The sequence below is a fragment of the Onthophagus taurus genome, chromosome 2 (assembly GCF_036711975.1).
Source record: "Onthophagus taurus isolate NC chromosome 2, IU_Otau_3.0, whole genome shotgun sequence".
NCBI lineage: Eukaryota > Metazoa > Arthropoda > Insecta > Coleoptera > Scarabaeidae > Onthophagus > Onthophagus taurus.
This window is the reverse complement of record NC_091967.1, coordinates 13593290-13616479: the sequence shown is the minus strand read 5'-3', so window position 1 is coordinate 13616479 and position 23190 is coordinate 13593290. Positions and strand designations below refer to the sequence as shown.

The 23190-nt window shown below is 29.8% G+C and overlaps 6 protein-coding genes across 8 annotated transcripts; 3 read left to right on the top strand and 3 right to left on the bottom strand.

The window, feature by feature from the left end:
* Positions 1-422: 422 nt before the first annotated feature.
* Positions 423-1243, bottom strand: LOC111425975 (uncharacterized). Its single transcript, XM_023060293.2, has 3 exons — positions 1105-1243; positions 866-1050; positions 423-809 (listed from the first exon to the last, which is right to left on the bottom strand). The coding sequence occupies exons 1-3, from the start codon at positions 1172-1174 to the stop codon at positions 552-554; spliced, it is 513 nt and encodes a 170-aa protein (XP_022916061.2). The 5' UTR covers positions 1175-1243; the 3' UTR covers positions 423-551.
* Positions 1244-1387: 144 nt separating this feature from the next.
* Positions 1388-7481, bottom strand: LOC111425868 (ADP-ribosylation factor-binding protein Gga). 2 transcript variants are annotated; one of them, XM_023060156.2, is made up of 8 exons: positions 7370-7481; positions 6755-7314; positions 6474-6693; positions 6041-6052; positions 3164-3469; positions 2980-3103; positions 2396-2927; positions 1388-2316 (listed from the first exon to the last, which is right to left on the bottom strand). In XM_023060156.2, the coding sequence occupies exons 1-8, from the start codon at positions 7404-7406 to the stop codon at positions 2089-2091; spliced, it is 2019 nt and encodes a 672-aa protein (XP_022915924.1). In that variant the 5' UTR covers positions 7407-7481; the 3' UTR covers positions 1388-2088. The 2 variants fall into 2 exon arrangements, with proteins under 2 accessions (XP_022915924.1, XP_022915925.1); XM_023060157.2 differs by lacking the exon at positions 6041-6052.
* Positions 7482-7809: 328 nt separating this feature from the next.
* Positions 7810-8306, top strand: LOC111425869 (essential MCU regulator, mitochondrial-like). Its single transcript, XM_071194321.1, has one exon. It carries the CDS (start codon positions 7951-7953, stop codon positions 8203-8205), a length of 255 nt encoding a protein of 84 aa, XP_071050422.1. The 5' UTR covers positions 7810-7950; the 3' UTR covers positions 8206-8306.
* Positions 8307-8555: 249 nt separating this feature from the next.
* Positions 8556-16907, bottom strand: LOC111425830 (FLII actin remodeling protein). Its single transcript, XM_023060089.2, has 14 exons — positions 16683-16907; positions 16279-16628; positions 15849-16225; positions 15566-15788; positions 15120-15361; positions 14862-14956; positions 14734-14804; positions 14416-14662; positions 10831-11016; positions 10458-10772; positions 10230-10402; positions 10052-10178; positions 8885-9997; positions 8556-8820 (listed from the first exon to the last, which is right to left on the bottom strand). The coding sequence occupies exons 1-14, from the start codon at positions 16743-16745 to the stop codon at positions 8686-8688; spliced, it is 3717 nt and encodes a 1238-aa protein (XP_022915857.1). The 5' UTR covers positions 16746-16907; the 3' UTR covers positions 8556-8685.
* A 211-nt stretch (positions 16908-17118) lies between these two features.
* LOC111425983 (maternal haploid) lies at positions 17119-19617 on the top strand. Of its 2 annotated transcripts, none has more exons than XM_023060306.2 (3): positions 17119-17222; positions 17292-18032; positions 18083-19617. In XM_023060306.2, the coding sequence occupies exons 2-3, from the start codon at positions 17295-17297 to the stop codon at positions 19547-19549; spliced, it is 2205 nt and encodes a 734-aa protein (XP_022916074.2). In that variant the 5' UTR covers positions 17119-17222; positions 17292-17294; the 3' UTR covers positions 19550-19617. The 2 variants fall into 2 exon arrangements, with proteins under 2 accessions (XP_022916074.2, XP_022916075.2); XM_023060307.2 differs by having other exon boundaries at positions 17134-17222; positions 17283-18032.
* Positions 19618-19868: 251 nt separating this feature from the next.
* On the top strand, positions 19869-20800 carry LOC111425908 (ribosomal protein LP0-like). Its single transcript, XM_023060202.2, has 3 exons — positions 19869-19988; positions 20048-20292; positions 20351-20800. Exons 1-3 carry the CDS (start codon positions 19961-19963, stop codon positions 20774-20776), a joined length of 699 nt encoding a protein of 232 aa, XP_022915970.2. The 5' UTR covers positions 19869-19960; the 3' UTR covers positions 20777-20800.
* The last annotated feature ends 2390 nt before the right edge of the window (positions 20801-23190 follow it).

Here is a 23190-nt window from a genome sequence, read left to right as displayed (position 1 = left end):
AGCTTGAAAAATGGTAAAAACCGATAACTGGTGTGACTGCGTGAATCAAGTCTTTGAAGTGGAAGAATATACTTACAGGCAAGATGTAGAATGTGGAGATTATTATATGAAATAAGTTACAGGAGTTTTTTAGCTAATATTATTTTTTAAAAGTTATCAACTTCACATTTAGGTGTAAAAGATTTTCCGATTAAATAGCGTTACTAATTGGAAACTGAAATAAAGAAATCTAAGTTCATTCGTGTACAGGATGTGATTACTAGCGTAGAAAAATAAACATCATGAACTAACAAACTGTTTAAAATTTATTCCATTTATGTTTATGTACTATTTTAGAATAAGCGACCTAATATTTACTAACTGAGAATTTAGTTAGGTATCTAATCAGGTTTGTTCAGAGAATAATAAATATAAATGTAAACTGGGCTGAACGAGTTTTATTAGTAATAAAATTTCTATAAATTATAGCTTAATAAAAACAAAATTAAATCAATTTTTTTATGGTACAATAGTAAAATTTAATAACATTTTTATATTGAAGTGGCTATAAATTATCTACATACTTTTAAGACTTCAAATTTTTTAATATGTACATAACTACCGCTATTAGTCCATAAACTCAAAGCTTTAAAATGTTGGTAACCCACTTTACTCACTTTCCACATATTTTCATGGAAATATCTACCAATGTACCAATTAAATGTATCGCCTTCGAATCCACCACGAACTAATTTGCAATCTGGATCTTCAAATGGAACATCATCCAAATTAACCATAACCCATTTAAGAAGTCCATGTGAGCATAATATCTACAAATAAGATTACAATTGTATCTGGAAAATCTAAATTTCTTAGTTCTTTTTACTTTAATATTCGTTTTGGTTTCAAATTTTCCATAAAATTCTCCCACAAAATTTTGATTTTCAGAATACAAAGCGCCAGGAATTAATGTACAATTACGATATACTTGTCCTATATAGACTCCATATGCAGCTGTTACTGCATCAGGTGGAATTGCCCCATTATAATCTCTCCAATAATAATCATAATCTAAATAATTAAAAAGCAATGAAATAATCTAAATAAAATTAATAAACAATTTACCTGAATTAGATTTTGCTCCACATATAAATACAATTAAAATTAAAAATTTAAATGAAACCCGATTTGTCATGTTATGCTCTTAATGTGCTTTTGTTGAAGACTGTTGTTGATTTAAATTCCAGCCATATTTAAAGTTAAATGTTATCATGTTATAATATTTTTGTAACTTGCAAGATAAGAATTGTAATGAAATCTGAAATTCAATAAACATGGGAAAATCCAAATTTAATGTAAACCAATATATTTCTTATAAACTTTCCAAATCATTTAAATAAAACTTCAATTTTTAATTAATACACAATATCATGTATTTTGTATAATAAAAAATAATCAAACAAAATCAGTCATATATTAACTATTAAAAACATTATGGACTAATGGAAAATATATCACATAAAAATAATACAAGGTGCATAAAAATCAACTTGAAGAAATAAAACTATCCAACATTACAACAAGATACCTAAAACAAAAATTAACCGCGTAAAATAATTAAGTGAATAATAATGTGTAAAATCAATTGGAGTTAAAGAGATTCAAATAATAAAAGTGTAAAATAAAGAGAAATAATAAGATTATTTCCGCATAAATCTAGATTTTATAAGTATAGTAATAATTGTGGTACTAAGTAACCATCGACAAGGCAACGTTTATTAGACAAGCAAAAACGGAAAAACGGGCTTGTTTTATTAAGATACGATAAAAGTAGAGGCTAGATAAACTAACTGATTTTCGCTTAGATAAAATGTAATGACTAAAATTGTCATCAATCACTTATTAATTATACAAGGTGAATCTGAATAATTATAATCAAAATTACTATTGTTAACATCATAATTAATTAACTAATTAATTATCAATCTTTATCAATTAACTGTTTAAAATCTCGTTAAAATTTGAACAAGATTGCTTGATTCAAATTAAAAATTATAAAAAAATAAATAAATTATTTATGCAGATTCACCCTGTAAATAAAATAATCATTTATTGTGTGTTGTTACTGTTTTTTTCTACATTAGGTAAACTTTCAATTTCTCCCATTTCCGTCGTCGTTTCTTCATCGATATTATAACTTACGATAAATTTTAAGGAGACATTCACATTTTCAGGATTCGCAATTAACATAACTTGAGTAATCGCAGATGGAGGTAAAAATGGATTAAACGGTGGTAAATCTGTTGCTGAAGGAGGTTGCAATTTCACTTTACAAACCTAAAATAACAAAAATAAAAATGATAATATATTGTGTATAATAATTACAGTAAAACCTTAATGAATTTATTTTAATTACCTTAGGTACAATGGCTCGAAATAAAATGTTTTTGAGAGGTAGTTCATTTTTACTAATAATAGTTACGACAATAACTGAGACATCTTCTCTGGGTTTATCTCTGGCAAAATGTAAAGTTACTGAGATTCCACTTTTTTCTTCAAGAGCTATGAGAGGTGGAATAGTAGACGGTTTTATACTTTCAATAGCAACAAAAATATCGGTTAATTTCACTTCCATTTTAACTTTAGATTCATTATTAATAAGAGATTCTTTAGGTTCGTCATTTTTTTGAGATACTTCCAATTTGTTCTTTTCTTTTTCATCTTTCTTTTCAATTTCTTCGGTAATATCAACTAATAAATCATCACCATTTTGATCGTTATTTTTACTAGGGTTTAAATTTGAGTTTAACGACTGTTTTTCTAATAAATAGGTTAAATCGAAATCCAAGGGATCGATTGATGAAGATTTTCTCTCGTTATTTTCGGTGTTAATTTTTGTTGTTGAGTTTTGTTTACTTAACATATTCATTGGAACTTTTTCTGGAAGTCTAAAAAATGTAATCGTCATTTTTGCAATTTTTTAATCAAATTATTATATACTTTTGAAATTGATGTCCTTGTCTTGTTGACAATTGCAAATTTTGTTTCAATAAATTCTCACCTAAAGCGTCAAGTTCTTCAAAAGCTTTTAATTTTCCATTTAATTTTGGAGAATCATTTCCAACTAAAATAAAAAAATCATAAAAATCAAAACCAAATTTCGATTTAAAAAAAAATTCTTTACCTTGACCTACAAGAGATGTTGGTTTTAAAATATCAGCATCAACTCCCAACATCACTGAAGAACTTTCATTCGAAAATATATCACATAACACATCATAACCTGGTTTAGAATCAATTTTTTCTGTTAAATTTTGTTTCGTTTCTAAGAGTAATTCCGCATCCGTTTTATTAACACCCAAATCTAACAAAGACGGTCCATTTTCTAAGAGTAAATTTTTCGTTTTAAACTCAGTTTTTCCATCGATGATTACACGTTTGTAATCTTCAAATACTTGACAGAGTTCGTCACTTGCATTGAGTAAATCACCTAAAACAAATTCACAAAAAAATGATAATTGAACTAGAATTAACAGTTGAGCGTTTAACACTTGCACTCTCACTAAAACTAATAGTACACTTTGAGCTAACTAGAAACATTCAGGTTAAGTAATTTTGGGCCCGCCCTCGTATTAGAATTATGACCAAAACTAACCGTTTTATATTGGGTGATGTTATTTTTAATGTAAAGAAGACAGTGGAAGATGTAAAGGCAAGGAATTGTTAACATTCAATATTTAATAAATTTAGCTCTACAACAATCCTGGAATCTCAAGTTTGCCGTTCACTCTGACGCATCTTCTCTGGACTCTAAAAACTCGATCAGTATGGGCAGAATGACCCCAAGCCAATAAGGTGTAGGTGGCATGACTAAAGAAATAACCATAATATGTGCCCATCAGTACTACATCGAAAGGGACCAAGTCACAGTGTCTGCGAATTGCAAAAATTGCGGTATTAAGTTTTTTTATTAAATGTGAAACATGTGATTCCCATGTAACACCCTAGTCAAGGTAGATTCCCAGATATTTAACAGGCGCCGTGCAAGTCTCTAGATGGCTAAGGGAAAAATTTGATTGAAAAATTTGGTTTGCGTTTTGGCTTCGTTCATGATGAGTCTAGTATAGACATCAATCGCGCAAGCCATGGCTACTGTATCATGATTTTGGGCAAGTCATTGACGAAAATTAAAAATAGAAGTAGACCCAGCACTGAGCCCTGGGGGCCACCATGTATAATTGGTAACGGTCAGAATCTTGCCCACAATAAGAGACATATTGAAGTCTATCAGTCAAAAATAACTCCATAAGTTAAGTTAACTTAGTTTGTTAACCCTTTCACTGTTATTGTCCCTTGAGGGGGACACAGTTTTTTATTATGTTATAGTCATGGTACAGTGAAAGGATTAATAAGTAAATGATGAGACACGCAGTCAAACGCCTTCGTTAGATCGTAAAATACGGCTTGTAAATAATTGTTGGCTTCAAAACAATCTTGAGCAATCTGAGACAGTGCTTGAACGCCAAACTGCGCCGAATTTAACATATTGTTTGATTCAATATGAGAGAGCAATTGCTTATTTAGGATAATTTCAAAGATTTTCCCAAAAATAGGCAAAATAGATATTGGCCTAAAATTCTAATAATAAGCGTTTTGTTTTTTTAATGTTTACAATTTTCCCCCTCTTCTCATTGGCACAGAGGAATCTGGCCACCAATCTCTTCCCTTCATCATCCCCCGCCATCAACAAATACTTTGGCAGTTCCTCTGTCACTATCTCCCCATACCTTTCATTGTATCTCCCTTCTCGTATCTGTGACCTTCTTTCCTGCCTCTGTATATCCATGTCCCTAACTCTCAGTTCTCTCCACATTTCACCTCTTTCCGCTCTTCTGTTTTTGATACCAGTTAGTGAATATCCCACTCTTCTATAATATTCTTCCCCGTCTCTTTGCCCATAGATCAGCCCCCTCTCCTTAATTTCCCTCCAGCACTCTCCCAAGATCCTACAATGTGGTCTTGCTACTATCATTTCCTCATACTTCACTGTTCTTCTCCCCGCCTCCACCCTTACTGCATCCACCTTAACCTCCTCCCTCATTACATACCCTGTAGTCTCCCTTGCCAACCCTAGTACCCATCTCCAATACCGTGTTTGTATATCCTCCAGCAAACCTTGTTCTCTCCATCCCCATACTTCTGCGCCGTACATCATCATGCTCCTTACCAAGCCATCATACATAACCTTTCTTTTTCCCACGACCCTCCCAAAAGTTCTTTCTCCCCATCCCCAAACCTATCCCATCACCCTGTTCGCTCTTTTTGCTATCGCCCTCACGTGCGCCTCGACCTTATTACTTTCCGCGAAACCATATTCCAGGTACGTGTACTCTTTCACTTGCTCTATCTCTATTTCCTGCCACCTTCATTCCTCCTCAAGAGGTCAAGAGGCGAGGAACCTACTTTGCCGACACTTTTCCGTAATCTAAATTATATGCAATGATTCCCATCTCACGAATCGCACGAATATTCACCTCACTGGTGCTTTTCCGCGGTTGGCGTGCATGGGACTCATTTTGCACTGACTCTCGCCATTGGAAAAATTTTCTGCCAGTTGTTGACTTGGATCCATGAAAATGTTGTTATAGCGAACTATGCAGTTAGTCGACGCAAAATTTTGACAGGTTTTACGCTTAATAATAATGATGACGCTATAAACATGACGCTACCAACAGCCAATCTGCTCTGGCGAGCTGAACCGATTTACTCTTCTCCATTTTACATCCCCATTCAACATTTATCAAGACGTTATGTTACTAACTTCACTTAGAGAACATTAAAAAGAAAAGTCTGGTTAATGTTTGATTCGCCCTAATTATTTGTCATTTATTTTTGTTAAACTCTTACAGACATGGCATCCGAAACGTCAAACACTTTCTCAAAAGGAGCACATAACTTGAAAGTTTCTAATTCTAGTTCTACTTTTAGAGTTAACCTTAGTTCACTTTTTAAATTGTTTAGGTGAAAATAATTTAAATTTGTTTAAAAATTTTTAACTTACCTACTGGGTCACCTTAATTATTAATGAAGCATTAAAATAAATACAAAGAAAATAAATTTAAGTTTACTTGAAATTAGATTTTTTTTTATTTAAAATGTTTTGTGTCTAGGTACTCAAAATCAAAAAAAAACACCAGCTGGAATTGAAACATTTTTTAACAATCACAACATGCTCTTATCTACATTATTTGTAAAAATTTTACTTCATAATTATCCAAAAAATGTAATTGTTAAATTCAATTAGTTTTTTTCTAAACACTTGGTTATGATATCATTGTTTACAATGAATCAGTTACTTTACAGCCATAACATTTTATTGTATGGTTTTTTATGTTATTATTTTTGTAATTAAATTCAAATTTAGATATGTTCTGATTTATATGCACTTTAGACACATGTGTAATCTTTATTACTATTAAATTTATATTTCTTACCAATCATATCATCATTTTGTTGACATTCTGTAGCCAAACTATGAATTTTTGGTTGTAGTCGTTCACAATTTTGATGTATTTCACGAATTAAGGCTAAATCATCCGGTGTACCACCATTTTTATTATAACTCTCCAACATTTCTTTTAACAACCTTACATTGCTGTAAACAGACTCAACCTCTAAAATTTTCCTACTTTTTAATTCCGCTCGTTTATCATCCTATGAACACAAAAAAAAGTTATATACACTTATATTAAACAATTTCATGACTTAAATTTACCTCTTTAACCATGCATTTAATTAATCTATTAGCAGCTTGTAAATCCTCAGGATTTTTACTTTGCAATAACTTCTGTAACAGTTTCGATTTTTCCTCATCACAAAAAATAGAATTCTTTGGTTTATTGTTAGCTTGTTCCTCGGTTCCTAAACTAACAGTAACTTCTTTAATCAAACCTTGTTTTCTTAACATCTCGTAAGCTTCCATAATTTTAGTTTCTTTTGGATAATCGTGTGTCCACCAAAAAATCATCCTCACAACCTTGTGTCTTACAGTCATAGGCGTTTGTAGCCCCAAATATTTCGGCGAGACCAATTTAATCATTTCATTTAGAAACCGAAACTTTCCCACTTCAGATCGAAATGTATTACCACATCTTTGCATGCAAGTATCTAAAACGCTTAACGTTTGTAAAACTTCGCGTTCTTCTTTTGAGTGTAATCTAGCCGCTAAAAGTTTAACACCGATGTGGTAACCGTCCTTTTCTTTATTTACTAGAACGCAAAAAGCCTCTACTGCGGCTTCATCTACGTTTTGATTTAACGGGTTTGTAGCACGTTCTTGAAGTATTAATATTATATTTTTGAGTGGAAATAAATTGTACGATTAACTTACGTAATAGGGCATCTAGGCTAGTTTTTACTATTTCCATATTTAAATGTAGTTAAACTTTCATATTCGATTCGAGATGTTGTTTATGCGGCTGTCAAGACAACTGTCAGCTGTCAGGTAAAATCTTTTATGTCCTACTTTATTGGCAAATCAAATGTGCTAATAAAATAAATATCCACTATTTCTAATTAATTTATATTCATAAATTATATTACAACATTAAATAATATTTGTTAAAATAAATCAGTTCAATTTTTGAGTTTTAACTTTGATGTTTAAAAATATGGTTTAATGTACAAATGAACCAATATCAATAAAGATTTTTTATACAATTTAAAAAATTAATTTTTTTATTAAACAAATTAAAATTCTAGTTTATTATTGAGTTTACACAAAAATATATCTTTATCTCAAAATTAATCTACTAATATCACGATTTACTTCGTTCTAGAAATAAATAATTCCCCACCAGTTTAGACAGTGACAGGAGATTACCAGGAAAATTAAAAAATAGATTTTCGGCATTAATACAACTGGAACTCTCAAATTGTTAAAGTGTTAGCAAACGTAAAAACGAGTAAAAAATGTTATTTTCAAGATTACGACCAATTTTAAGTCAGAACTTATTAAAAAACTTCGAAACGGTTCGTCATAAAACGTACACACGAAGTGGAGGTATATTGCCAGAACCTCCAATCACTAAATTTGGATTATTAGGAGTGATTTGTACGGTTATACCTGGATTACTAATCGGAGCCACTATCAGTAAGAATATGGCTAGTTTTCTGGAGGAAAATGATCTATTTGTACCTTCTGATGATGACGATGATGATGATTAAATGCAAAGTTGTAACATAAAAGGTATTAAATTATAAGTGATTAATATGTTCATCTAAATTATTGTTCCTGAAAGTTAAATAAAACATAAGTAGTAAATAAATGATTGTTGGTTCTTGTAAAACCTTAATTTCTTATAAATATTTTAATGTCATATTTATCGCTTTAAGATTAAAATAAAATCAATAAATAATAAAACATCACTTAAATTGACTCTACATTATTATTTTATAAATATTTGATTTAATAAAAAAATTTTGAGGTTAGTTTCAAATATCAAAATGACATTTAAAATGTCAATTTAAACTTCACCTTGAGATGTAATTTTAATTATAAAAATAAAAGATTGTTTTTAATTATGTAGTTATTTTAATAAATATTTCAATAAGTACTAAAACAATACAATGTGATAAAGCAAAAAAAAATCACAAATTAATGAATAATATGAAGTAATATATCAAAATATATAAAGATTGAAAATTTTATTCTGGAGGTTTTTTATGAGCACCCCATCCATGGAAGCACTTTGTAAATCTTTTAGACTCTTTGTTCTTTAAGGTTAAGAACAATTTCCTTGATTTATTTGGTTGTTTAACTCTCATATGTTGAATGTAAACCTAAAAAAAAAAAAAACAAATAATAATCCCTTTGAAAACTAATTAGGTTTATTTAATTATTTACCTGAGCTGATTTATAAGCTAATTTAATTTCAACTTCACTACATTTAGCACCTAACCAAAGGAAGACTTGTTCACCATTATCCAATATCATAATATCGTCATCAGCTAAATCATCTTGACAAAAATCTGAACATTTTTCAGATACAACGAAATACCCTTTTTCATTTGAACATCTAAATAATCTAGTGTATTCCATAAAATCTGCGTTATTTTCGTATGGTTTCTTTCCACTTAATCCCAACCAAAAGAAATTTTCGGGTTCTTCTCCTTCGTTTAAAACTTGTAAGCTAACCCATGGATTATTAAACATTTGATCAGCAATTTCTTGAATTAATCTCGCTTCGTCTGGATCGGCTTTGGATCCAATCCAAACATAAACAATTCCTGATTCATCTTGTTCGAAGGGAACACTCAAAATATAACAGAACGCCGAATTTAAAGCGGAAGCGTCTGGCTTGATTTGTACTAATCTAGTGTAGAGAGCGCTTCCGTTCGATCGTAAGTGATAAAATTCAACGGCATCTTGTTGCGTTTGCTTCCGTTTTCCTTGATGAATAATAAATTTTCGTTTAAAATGTGCCATAAATTTCATATTTTCTTGTTGTTGATGCGTCCTAACGACTTCTAATTTATCTTGAAACAATGCTTTAAATTTTTTTTGCAAAGTAAACGTAAACGTTAACCATCCCATATTCGAAGCTTCCCTTCCTTGCCAAAAATATACCACCCATTGAAAATCTTCATCTAGCGGCTCGTTGTCATCCTCGTTTTCGTTATCTTCCGCTGGAATCCAATAACGACACAAAAACACATAACAATCCATTGAATAAAAATGGCCAATTTCTTTTTCTGGCAATCGACCAAATTTCTTTCCTTCCAAAACGAAGACTTCCATAGCTTCTAAATCTTCGTTCCAATCTTCCATTAATTGCTGTGCTTCAGTTTGGGGCATCGGAGGTTGTCTTGGCATGAATAACGCTGTTAAATCGGCTTTTGTTTCTTGTTGTGAAGCCCATTTTGTTAAATCTGCTCCGGTTTTTTGTACTGATTCGGCTGTTCGTGTAAAATCTACTGCTATTACTTCATCCCAGCCAGTAAATTTCGATTTAAAAATCTATAAATAATTTTTTTAATGAGATTAATGAGAAAGAAATTTTTTTTGACTCACTTGTGTTTCATTTCCTTCTCTTACTCTTAACACTGTTGCGTATTCTGGTCTGGTAATCATGTTAAATAATTCTTCTGATAATTTAATGGCTGCTGCATTAACTAATCTGGTTGATTTTTTACCAATCCTGGAAAGAATTTTTATAAGTATAAGAAAAAATAAAAATATAAAAACTTACCACACAAATACATCAGAATAACAATCTAAAATATAAACGTTTTTGCTGTGCAGTAAAGTATGTTGTAATTTTCCATGTGGTACTTCAACTTGAGGTAATTCTAAGTAACCCATTCCTAATTGTACTTGATACAGTCTTGGTGGAACTGGGATAAATTCAGAGTCAACGTGTTCCTTAAAAAATTAAGATTTAGTTATTTCCAAAAAAAAATAAATAAAAAAAACTTGCTTCTAAAGGTTCAGTTGGTTTTTCCCCATTTGGCACTCCCAAACAATACCAAAAATCTTCACTTTCCTGGCCCATATGTTCCGTGAAAATCTCAGCTTTATTTTTCCTTTCATTTTTGTTAATTTTTTCAGACATCAACCTCGCTTTCGATTTTAATGTATTTTTCGATTTTTTCCCATTCCATATAAAAATTTTCAAACCCGTATCTAAAACGAAAACGTATCGTGGATCTAACGATTCCACACCAATGGCAACAGGCTCTAAATGAATTGATGCACCGGCGGCGTGGACTCTATAAAAACGGGTTTCGTACAACTAAAAAAACATTTATATTGAATTCAAAGAAAATTTTAATAAATGTAAGCTTATTAACCATATCTTCAACTGTATAAAATCCACTACTTGTTCTTCCACCCTCAATGTAAGTTATTTTTCCTTCAAATAATGCTAAAAATTCTTCTGATTCGTCACGTTGTTCTTCTCGTATTGTTCTACATTGAGCACCAAGATAATTGCGCAAATTTACTGCGTGTATTGCTGAACAAGCACGTTTATCCAACTATAACAAAAAAAATAATGTAAATAAAACAAAAAAAAAATTTTTTTAGTTAGTTATTGTTCTTATAAGTTGTTGCATGAGAACCCTTATGATCTGAAACATCAATCTTTGCTTTAATTTTATTATCAGCAAAATTTTATTATTTTTATGCCTACTTGTACTGGCAAAAGATTGTTTCTATCCACTTCCTCCAACACTTTGAGTGTCCAACCTTTTAAGCGCTACAATACTGTTTTTGCCTTCATTCGCTAATATTTCTCCTGTCTACAATTTTACGTTACCGACAACATATGTCTTCTAGCAAAGAAATGCAGAAACCAAATCTACCGGCGGTTTAATTTTTGCTACTCTTTAATGGGGTTGAGTTGGGTATAGCTTCCGACATTTCTGGTGGTTTTTGTGACACTCAGAAAGAGTAGTAGCAGTAATTATCACCCCGAAAAAGTACCTGAACATGATTTATGATAGGCCCTCCTAATGAACTAGGTCCAGGGACTCATTTTTTTTATTATATTTTAAATTAAAAACACTTAAATAGTATTTAGAGTACTAATTAATGTTTACATTCGAAAAATACCAATTTTAAATAAATTGTTGTATCTTCACACAAAGTAATGGTATTTAATTTTTTAAATATTATGTATTATGTATGAATATTATTTCGTTATATCACTGCAATTAAGTCATAAAAACCACCAGAAATATCGGAAACTATATTACTAGTTTGAAAATGCTACTCCCATTTCTTCACAGTCCTTATGTCCACCAATTAACAAAAAGATTGAGGGGGCTATCTATACCTCTGATCCAGAATGTCACCTATCAAAACAATAGTCACTGCCACAGATGAAGTAGCCTAACTAACACTTGAAAACTGAACCCAACCCAACCCAAAAGCCTCCTGGTTTTGATTTATCACGCAAAACGTAGTCAACTCTAAACAGAACAGGAACCTAGCATGGTAGATGCGTCTACTTTCTCCATAAATTGAGCAAGATATTGACGCGTATGATAAGATATCTGCGAATGCTGTGAAAATCAAACCTATGAAGATTTCCTGTTGGCGACTCCAGAATCAATATCTTACATAATTGAACTTAATGTCTGTTTGTAATTGGAACCATGACTGTGATTGTAGTTGCAATTGTAATGGTATAATACTATGTTGTTTTCATATTATTTTATTTCATTCTATTTTATTGCTTTAGAAAAGATATAGTCATTGTAATCTCTTACTTTTAATCTCAGTATTAGTTAACACGCGTCGAAACCTGTTTAGATGTATTTCACACTATACTCTGTTTTTAAACCAGGAGTATTTTAAATTTGTCACCAGATTGACCTTGCACGTGATTGGTTGAATGCGAGGAAGGTTCACACACAGGCAATTTTGAATTTTGATTTTGAATTTGAAGGTTAGGTAATTAATAATTCGACAGTTTCGTGTCATTATTGTATATTTTGTGTTCTTAAACCCTTTTTTATTATATTTTGAAATAAATACACTTATAACTTCAATGGTAATTTGTATGTATAGTGTTGACGATAACAAACGAAAATAAATACAATAATAAGTAAATAAATAAATAATAATTATTAATTTAAATTTACCGCCAAAATATCTAGTGATATTTTCTGGTGATTTTTCCCAGTGTAAATCTGACTTTCGCGTTTACTTCTCCTGGTTTAAAAACAGAGTATAGTTCTAGTGCAAGTGTTAGTTCTAGTTTTAATTGTTATTCAGCGCTAAGTTGTATATTTTTAAGTTTCGGGTTGGGTTGGGTTGGGTGTCTTCAGACGCTGAATGTTAGGCAAGGTTAGTTTTGTTTACAAATATTAATTATACCATGAAGTATTCTTTGGCAATTAGTAATGGCAATTATAGCGTGAAGTTTTCTTTTGTAATGTCAATTATAGCGTGAAGGAATGTGAGGTAAGGTTAGTTTTGTTTACAAACATTAATTATACCATGAAGTTTTCTTTGGCAATTAGTAATGGCAATTATAGCGTGAAGTTTTCTTTTGTAATGTCAATTATAGCGTGAAGGAATGTGAGGTAAGGTCAGTTTTGTTTACAAACATTAATTATACCATGAAGTATTCTTTGGCAATTTGTAATGGCAATTATAGCGTGAAGTTTTCTTTTGTAATGTCAATTATAGCGTGAAGGAATGTGAGGTAAGGTTAGTTTTGTTTACAAACATTAATTATACCTTGAAGTTTTCTTTGGAAATTATACTCTGTTTTTGAACCAGGAGGAAGATTTTAAATTGGTCACCAGATTGACCTTGCACGTGATTGGTTGAATGCGAGGAAGGTTCACACACAGGCAATTTTGATTTTGAATTTGAAGGTTAGGTTATTGACAATTCGACAGTTTCGTGTCATTATTGTAAATTTTGTGTTCTTAAACCCTTCTTTATTATATTTTGAAATAAATACACTCATAACTTCAATGTTAATTTGTATGTTTAGTGTTGACGATAACAAACGAAAATAAATACAATAATAAGTAAATAAATAATAACAATTATTAATTTAAATTTACCGCCAAAATATCTAGTGATATTTTCTGGTGATTTTTCCTAGTGTAAATCTGACTTTCGCGTTTACTCCTCCTGGTTTAAAAACAGAGTATAATAACTGTCATGGCCAAAAATAACGGGTGGGTTGAATAAAAAGTAGTACATGGTAATGCTTGAGGAAAAAGAATTTACTACATAGCAAATACTTTCGGATGTAGTACGCTTTTAGTTCCGGTAGAATTTACTCACATATGTAGTACGAACTATGCGATTTAAAGTAAATAAATACTACTAGTAGGAAGTAAATACTTTTAAAGAGTACAAAGCAGCATGCTGCTTTGTAGCATGTACTTCCCTTCGTAGTAAAAACTTCGACTTTCCACGCAACAAACTACCGATTAAGTAACTTCTGGGAAATATCGAAGTATCTACTGCAATTAGTAGAACCTGCTTCACAATCATAGAATTTACTTCAGTATTGTAGAATTAGCATTTACTACTGTTTTATTCAACCTACCCAACGTTTTATGCATGACCATGTCAGTCATATACATGTGACAAAAACAATTTCTTTTCAGCAGGATGCAACAATAGCTAATTTAGTGCATTAAAATAAAAATAATGTAGGTACAACTGAGCATCAACTAATCCTCATCAGCAATTATGTGCTTGGACGACCTTCTAGTATTCTTTCTAGTATAAATTTAGAATTTTAGTATAAATTTTTTTTTAAATAAATATTTCGTCACTGATTTTCTGCCTACTAATCGCTGACCTAAACTAGTTTCTCACAGTTTCAATATAAATATTTAATTGCAGTTACTCTGTCGTTTATTAAAAAAATATTAGAATTTTCTTAAAACAATTATACTCACAGATGCTTTTTCACCAATCCAAAAATAAATTTCCCAATTATGTGATCCAGTTTCATCACAAAAAGTTTTTAGCACAATATAACAGTCGCCCTCGTAAAATTTACCATGGGCTACCTCTTCGATTCTATTTGGCAGGAAATTTTCAATTTCCCAAATGGTTAAGCCTTCCGTTTGACCAGCTTCTTCATCAAAAAATTCCGAGTAATCTAATGGCGGTTTTTCCAATGTTTCATCCCATCTTTTTGGTCTAAACATTTACAAAAAAATTATATAAATATATAAATTAATCAAACAATATTATTAAAAAGAAATTGTTACTTAAGTGATTCTGCTTTTAGTTCCTCTTCAGCTTTCGTTCGATTTTTTTCTTTAGCAATGTCTTTCATTCCCTATATAAACCAATTTCTTATAAAAATTAAGTTTAATAAAGTTGATTTTAAAAATACCTTTAAAATTTTTGCTTGATCTTGATCTGCCTCTTCATGATCTCTTCGACCTCTCCTAAGCCTCATTTTTCTTGCAATAGGGTCTTTACTAGTATCTAAAAATATAAATAATAAATTGAAATGAACCTTCCATGATAACCTAATCAATTATATTAAAAACATTAAGTGTGATTTAAAAATAAAATTTTAAAAACATGATTCATACTAAATAAATTTATTACAAAATTTGTTTTAAAATTATAGTAATTGTTGGCTTACTTTGAGATGGTTGTGGAGCTGGAACGTTAGCTCCGGCCTGTCGAAGTTGATTTTGTAGCGAAAAATCGATATTATAAAATTCCAAACCAGCACCTTTGCTCATTTCGTGCGGTTTTGGGGGCATTACTAACTCAGGATTATCACGTAAATCCAATGAATCCAAATCAGTTAGTAAATGAATGGCATCTGGGAGAGTTATCAGTTTATTACTGCTTAAGTTTAACTTTTTTAATGATCCACAACTTAAAAAGAAAAAAAAAACAATCAATTAAAAGTCTATTACAATATTTAGGTAATTATAATAAATACAAAAATAAATTGTATGACAAATATTCAAAAATAAATATAGATTGTGACATCATTATTGTAAAATTTTATTGTTTTAATACTTATTTCAACATTGTTGCTAATCAAAATTTCACATGAAACTTTTTTGCAGTACTTACCGACATAAACCTTCTGGAATCATCTCTAATTGATTATTAGCAGCTGAAAAAATTTCCAAACGACCCAATTTACCAATTCCAGATGGAATACCTTCAAAATCCATTTTATTATCATTAACATACAATCTTCTTAGTGTCGATATTTTGCATAAAGATGCAGGCAAGCTGGTTAGATTATTATGAGACAAATTTAAAGTTTCTAATTTTTGCCAGCAATCCATCACTAAAATAATATAAAAAAACTTATTTCCTCATCATTTTCATATCTATTTTTGTTACTTACTCGAAGATATTTCAGTGATTTTATTTTCACTTGCATTAAGTCTTTTCAAATTCGGTAATGAATAAAGAGCTTCTGGTAATTTAGGTAAATCATTTTCAGCAAGGTCAATTTCAGTTAGATTAACTAAGTTTTCCAAGTTTGCTGGAAAATTATTTAGACATCTTTGTGTGTTTCTTAATTGTAAAACATTTAGGTTTGTTAAAGATGGTAATTGTCTTAATTGGCAATGACCCAATGGGTTATTATTTAAAATTAAGGTCTGTAAATTTACAAGCCTCCTTGTTTGTGGTGGTAATGTTTCTAATGTATTATTGCTCAAGTCAAGAAATAATAAGTCTATTAAATTTATAAATAATGCATTTGGAATAGAGTCAATACTAAAAATAATAAAATTAAGATTATATGATGCTTATTTAAATGTTTCTCTTACTGATTATAACTTAAATTTAATACGATTAAAGACTTGGCTCTTTCTAAACCTTCAGGCACCTCTTTTAAATTATTATGGCTCAAATCTAATGTGCTCAATTCCTCCAAATGAAACAATTCGGAAGGAATACCAGAACTTTTAACTTTATTATGCCTCAAATTCAAAGTACGCAAACAATTCAATTCAGTCAACTCCCCATACAATTTCTCCAAATTATTACGCATTAATGACAAGTGTTCCAATTTAAGCAGATTTCCCATTTCTTTCGGAATCTCACTTAAATTTGTTCGATCCAACTTCAACCATTGTACACCCGTCATCAAACTTACTGCTTCAGGAAACTTTTCCTCCTTTAATTAAATTGAATTAAAACAAAAAGATTCAAGCAAAGTACGAGTACTTACACTGAAATCATTTTTTGTAAAGTCCACCCCTCGAACGAAGGGCAACACCCCGGTGTTTGCCATTCTGTATACGTTTATTATTTAGGCGATTTTTGAATTATTTACTTTTGTAGAATGTTCCAATAGTGATTCATTACGATAAAAAGTTTTATTAAGGATTAACTTGACTTACATAGCGAATATTTTAGTAACGTAACTTAATGCTTTTTTGACAGTTATCATCTGTCAAAATGAGAGGATTTTAAGATAGTCGTTAAAATAGAAATCTATTAAATTTTTTTGCTTTTTTCTAAATTTATTTGATGATATATATTAAAAAAATTAGAATAAATTTGGGAAAAATGACATAAAACGAAGATTTAATAATAAATTTTAATTACATTATTTTCTATGAAAAAATAGCACTCTAAAAAGATTGATTGGTAGACATGATTTTATGACAGTTTTTAACTTTAAGAGAAGTTGCTAGAGGTTATGTTAAATATTTTAATCAGTTTATATTAATTTTTAGTTATACTGTGTTAAAATAATCCTAAATAGGTGCTTGTTTTAGTTTAAAATCCTTTTTGTACTCAATATTTAGAATAAAAATTTTTAAAGATTTTTTAGGTTATGGCAGATCCTGATTTAAAACTTGCTATTTTACTACAAAAACAATTTGATGACGAATCTCACGTAGATAATCATGATGATACACTCTTAGCGACTCATTTACAAGAAGAATTTAATCACGAATATAAATCAGAAACAGGAATGGGTTTAGCGTATAAAACTAATAAAGGAGCTATAAAACATGGTGGGAAATCGCTGGTTGATCCATCATGGGAATTAGTTGATCCTACTCCAAACATACACAATCTATTTGTTGTATTTAATGAGCGTTTCTTTTGGAACTCCCTTCAAATGGTTTGTGTTTCATGGAGCAAAAGAATGACTTTGTGTGCTGGAGTTTGTTCATACCAAGGCCGGAGAGGGCTATGTCACATCACTTTAAGTGAACCCCTACTGAAATTAAGACCACGAAAAGATTTAGTTGAAACTTTATTACATGAGATGATTCACGCTTATTTATTTGTTACTAATAATAATAGAGATAGAGATGGACATGGTCCTGAATTTCATAAACATATGCATCGGATTAATGGTGAAGCTGGTACAAATATTACTGTTTATCATGATTTCCATGATGAAGTAGAATTGTATAAACAACATTGGTGGAAGTGTAATGGACCATGTCAACAACAAAAACCTTATTTTGGAGTTGTTAAGAGAGCTATTAATAGAGCGCCAGGACCGAATGATTTTTGGTGGAGTGAACATCAAAGTAGATGTGGTGGAATTTTTACTAAAGTAAATGTGTAATATTGTATATTTTTGTAACATTAATTTATGTTTTTTAGATTCATGAACCTGAAAAAAAGAAACCACAACAACAAAAATCAATTAATAAAACTTCATCTATTCCTAATTATGATATAACAAAATATATAACAACTACTAGTATAAATAGTCCAATGAAATCGCCAAAAAAATCAATAAAACCAAATAAACCAATAGTTAGTCCAAATCGTGATATTAGAAGCTTTTTTATACCAACAAAATCTAAGGAAATAAGTAAACCAATCAATACAATTAAAAATAAAAATGGATTTAATGTTGAAACTGGAGCTGTATTTAATAAAGGAAATATACATGGTTTTAAAAATTTGGGAACAAATAATTCATCAAAAGTTTCAAAAAATTTAAATGATACCAGTTTTAAAGGAATTGTTGCTGTAAAATCAAATAATTCTAATACAGTTGTTGTCACTGGTAAACAACCCTCAAATTTATCAAAATCAAAGGAAAATATTCTAAAAAATAATGTTCAAGTATTCTCTGGAACGTCAAAAACTCTTTCATCAACTCCTACAAAAACTTCACAAGATTGTTATAACAAAGTTCGAGATACTTGGGCAAAAAAATATGATAACAATAATTTATTAAGTAATAAAAGACCGGCTTCAGAAGATGAAATAACTTCAATTCAAAATAAAAGACATCAAAAAACTCAAATTGTATTAATTAACGATGATATACCATCAAATTTAGTAACTTGTCCAATTTGTAATAAAAAAATATCATCATCAATAATCGAAAAACACGTTGATGAGTGCCTAATAAAACAATTTAAAGACGATGAGCCGGTAGAAAAGCAAGAAACTTGTTGTGTATGTAACAAAAAAGTGCCTAAATCTATCTATAAAGAACACATTGTTGATTGCTTTAATACAAGCTACGACAACGGTTTAGACGAACTAATTGAATGCGTAATTTGCGAATCATTTTTTGATAAAACCATGATTGAAACGCATACAATTGACTGTATTGAAAAGAATTCTAAAGTAGATATCCAACATACCAATAAGAATAATAAAGTTGATAAAAATAATGATTTAATGAAATGTAACGTCTGTTTGGAATTGGTTGAATCATTAAAGTATAATTTGCATGTAGAAAAATGTTTGCATAAAATGTTGGATGATATTGAAGATGAATATGATATTCCTACGACAAATACGAAAGTGAATTGTCTCGTTTGTAGAAAAGAAATTTTTAAAAGCGATTTAAACGCGCATTTAGACGAATGTATGAGTGGTGTGTTTGACGAAAAATTCCCGGATGGAACACCGAAAGAAGTGGAAAAAGAAAATTTTAATCCATCTTCTAGTAAAGATGACGATTTTATGTATAGTTGCCCTTTTTGCTTGGATTTGTACTCAGAATTAGATATGACCGGTCATTTAGATGAATGTGTAAAGATAGGAAAGGAAAATAGTCCAGAAAAATCGATTCTTATTGATTCATTTTCTAGTGATGATTTTTGATCTTTACTATTTTAGTTAAAATATTTGTTACAATGATATTAAACGGTTTATTTCTATTTTCTAAGAAATTATTGTTTTATTTGAACGATTCAAGCAAGAAAATTAAATGTCACCAACCTAAAAATAAAAAAAGACACTAAGAATTAAATCAAGTTAAGAGATAATTTATCCAATATTATATTATAATATATTAAATATCTAATAAATACTTTTAAATTATAAGAAAAATTATATTTTTTAAAATTAATAATAAATAACGTTGCCAACCTAAAATTAAAGAAAAAGATACTGTCAAAATCACACGTCAAAGTATAAATGTGTTAAAAGTGAGGTTAAGTTATTGTTTATTTGAAACACGTGGTGAAAAGAGACTCCTTAATTTCTAGAAGAAGTTATTAAAACATCAAAAAAATGCCTAAATCTAAACGGGATAAGAAAAGTGAATAATTGTTTTTAATAATTTATATAATTCTTACTTATTCATTATTATTTTTTTAGTTTCTTTAACAAAAACCGATAAGAAAGGATTAGCATTAAAGCAAAAAATAGTCGATGATATAAAATCATGCGTTGAAAAATTCAATAGCATTTATGTGTTTACTTTTAAAAATATGCGAAATGAAAAAATGCAAGATATTCGACAAGAATGGAAACCGAGTAGATTTTTCTTCGGTAAGAATAAAGTTATTGGTATAGGATTAGGAAGAACACAAGAGGAGGAAGTAGCTGAAGATTTGCATAAAGTAAATTAAATTTTTTAACATTTATAAGACATCTCATTGATTCTTTTTATTTTTTTAGTTAACAAAAACTTTAAAAGGACAATGTGGTTTATTATTTACAAATTGTACAAGAAAAGAAGTTGTTGAATGGTTTGAAAGTTTTACATACGAGGATTATGCTAGATCTGGATTTAAAGTTGACCAAACAATAGAATTAAATGAAGGACCATTGAATCAATTTTCACATGCAATTGAACCATATTTACGGCAATTAGGAATGCCTACAAAATTAGAAAGAGGAATTGTTACATTAACTAAAGATCATATTGTTTGTAAAAAAGGCAATGTAATTACACCAGAACAAGCTAAAATATTGGAATTGTTAGAGCATAAACTTGCAAAATTTCAATTAAAATTAGAGGCTGTTTGGGATAAAACAGAGGGATTCAAAAAGTTATCAAATGATGATGATGAAGATGATGAAATGGAAAATATGAGTAGTTAAATAATAAATATTTTTATTTAAAAATTTTTGTTGATTATATGTACCTTGTAAACATAATTAAATCCTAAGTAATATTTAGGTTAAATAATAGAAAGATTACATCATCAAAATTTTGAGCATTATCAGCAACTTAACTATTTATTTGTAATATCACATTTAGATGGTCTTTAATTACCTTGAATGGCCTTTTATACAACACCTTAAGCTTAATTGTCAATTCATCTTTAATAACCTCATAAATAATGACATGGTAGTTTATATCTATAATTTTTTAAATTTAGGTAAGTTTTTTTGGCGGGTTTTCGAATATTAGAAGATCTGATAGCATCAACAAATAAAGGAAAAGTGAACTGTTATGGTGTTCACTTAGCTTATAATTTACCTATATTACTTCACCTTGGCTCCATAATAAAAACACTGAAAACAACTTTAGGTGTATTCTTTCTTTACTTTCATTTAAAGAGAGTACTCAGATTCTTTGTAACTATCTTTAATTGTGGAAGATTACTTAAAGAATTCTGTATAATAGCTTTTGCGATTGCAAGAAGAGGTCGCAAGGAAAGAATTACTCCTGAAAAATCAATTTGGATTCAGCGAACATAAAGGAGCTGTGGAGCAGATAGCAAATCTTTTTAGCACGTTGCAACTTGTCCAGAGGAAAATATATCAGAAGATTGCAATGCTATTAGGTGTCAAAAAGGTTAACGACTTTGTCTGAAATGATGGTGAAATGATCGAGGTTAACCTGCAAGGGAATTTAGTCAGTGCCGAATTCTTTTCTAAAGACTAAGTACTTCCAGGTGAAAAAATTAAGGATCTCCACTTTCTTCTCTACTATATTATACAGGTGTCCCAGCGAATTAAACGTTTCTGGCCAAAATAAAAATTTGAGAATTCAGACATAAGTATTATCAATTGCGTTCTCTTCGACTAAAATATTTTCAGATTTCTAGCACTTCCGGTTATACCGGAAGTCGCCATCTACTTTATTTTTTTAAACGCAACACCCTGTATATTTTTACATATTTGGATTTGTCTGTTCTCAAGGTTTTTAAATAACTTTACTTTTTGTTAATTTGATTCGGACGTTCTCGAGTTATTCGAATTTTTCTAGAAAAATCTGCTCCAGCAGACATTTGTTCAAAAAATCAGAAAACACTCGATTTTTGGGATATCAATTTAGGATTCAGAACATGATTAAGCAACATGATGGAGTATGTTTTGGTGCCGAGAACAGCCGTCTAGAACGTTTGGTCACTTTATTTAGAAATTTGGAAGTACCATAACTTAATTTTTTTAAATGGCATCTCCCACATTTTATTGCTTAGTTGTCTTCGGTGTCTCATTCTACATCTTTTATATCCCATATGTCCCATATCTAACATTAATAGTTTGGGAGATAATTACGGTTTTTTGAAAAATGCACACATATCATATGGATATTTAGCCTAGTCTTACACAATCCATTGCCATTGAATGAAAAAAAAATACAAGTCATCTACAATTTTTTTATATCTCTGTCATTTCTGAAATTTTTGATTGCTGATTATTGTTTATCAGGAATAGATTTTATCCAATTTATTTTCTATTCTCTTAAGTTATGCATTTTGTGTTAATAACTAGTTCATATCTTATATTATTCTGATTGTCAATACTTTTTACGTTAACCACAAGGACGTACATTCGATGATAATGAAACAACATTACGCAATGACGTCAAAGTATCTATCTTATCTCCTCACATTTATACGAATTGAAGACCGCTTCGTAACATCAGTTTATAACGAGACGTCAAAACGAAACAAACAAGTTTGTTTAGGTTAAATAGTTTTAAAGTTTATCACTGAATATTTCCTAGTTTTATTGTGAAATTTTTCTAAAAATTAATTACTTTATCAACTATATCTTTTCTGATAAGGTAAGTAAAAATTAACAGATTTTTTCTATCAGCGATTTTATATAAGTTTAATATAATCAATTATTTATTCATTAATTCTTTTATAATGTCGAAGTCATTAATTTGTTGGTTAATCACCTGAACAAAGTTTAACTATCACATTTTTTGTAGCTATATTGATTTTATTTGATTTATTTCAAATTTAAGGTGATGTTTAATACAACATTATAAAGAAACTTAAAACTCAAGGATTATCAAGCTGATTACACAATTAATAAGAATGACTTTGTAAAATTCACGATTTACTCATCTATAAAATATAACAAAATCAAGGACGATTTAACATAGATGTATAAACACAGCTATCTCCTTTATAACATTAAATGTTACATACACATTTTAACACTATTAAAGTACCACTACAATTTTTTAAATTAATTTTTGACCTTTAAACATTGACGTTGCAACTTCATTACAATCATTTTTTATTTATCACTTCTTTTCGTTTTTAACCCGT

Coding starts and splice junctions, on each gene's coding strand:
- LOC111425830 (XM_023060089.2), bottom strand. CDS start 16,745: ATGGCAAACACCGGGGTGTTGCCCTTCGTTCGAGGGGTGGACTTTACA. Junction 16,629..16,682: donor TTACAAAAAATGATTTCAGT/GTAAGTACTCGT, acceptor ATTTAATTAAAG/GAGGAAAAGTTTCCTGAAGC. Junction 14,663..14,733: donor CTAAAAGCAGAATCACTTAA/GTAACAATTTCT, acceptor GTAAATGTTTAG/ACCAAAAAGATGGGATGAAA.
- LOC111425908 (XM_023060202.2), top strand. CDS start 19,961: ATGCCTAAATCTAAACGGGATAAGAAAA. Junction 19,989..20,047: donor ATCTAAACGGGATAAGAAAA/GTGAATAATTGT, acceptor TTATTTTTTTAG/TTTCTTTAACAAAAACCGAT. Junction 20,293..20,350: donor TAGCTGAAGATTTGCATAAA/GTAAATTAAATT, acceptor TTATTTTTTTAG/TTAACAAAAACTTTAAAAGG.
- LOC111425868 (XM_023060156.2), bottom strand. CDS start 7,406: ATGGAAATAGTAAAAACTAGCCTAGATGCCCTATTAC. Junction 3,104..3,163: donor AACATCTCTTGTAGGTCAAG/GTAAAGAATTTT, acceptor TTTTTATTTTAG/TTGGAAATGATTCTCCAAAA. Junction 2,928..2,979: donor CAAGGACATCAATTTCAAAA/GTATATAATAAT, acceptor TACATTTTTTAG/ACTTCCAGAAAAAGTTCCAA.
- LOC111425975 (XM_023060293.2), bottom strand. CDS start 1,174: ATGACAAATCGGGTTTCATTTAAATTTTTAATTTTAATTGTATTTATA. Junction 1,051..1,104: donor TGGAGCAAAATCTAATTCAG/GTAAATTGTTTA, acceptor TTAATTATTTAG/ATTATGATTATTATTGGAGA. Junction 810..865: donor AAACCAAAACGAATATTAAA/GTAAAAAGAACT, acceptor TCTTATTTGTAG/ATATTATGCTCACATGGACT.
- LOC111425983 (XM_023060306.2), top strand. CDS start 17,295: ATGGCAGATCCTGATTTAAAACTTGCTATTTTACTACAAAAACAATTT. Junction 18,033..18,082: donor GTGGTGGAATTTTTACTAAA/GTAAATGTGTAA, acceptor TATGTTTTTTAG/ATTCATGAACCTGAAAAAAA.
- LOC111425869 (XM_071194321.1), top strand. CDS start 7,951: ATGTTATTTTCAAGATTACGACCAATTTTAAGTCAGAACTTATTAAAA.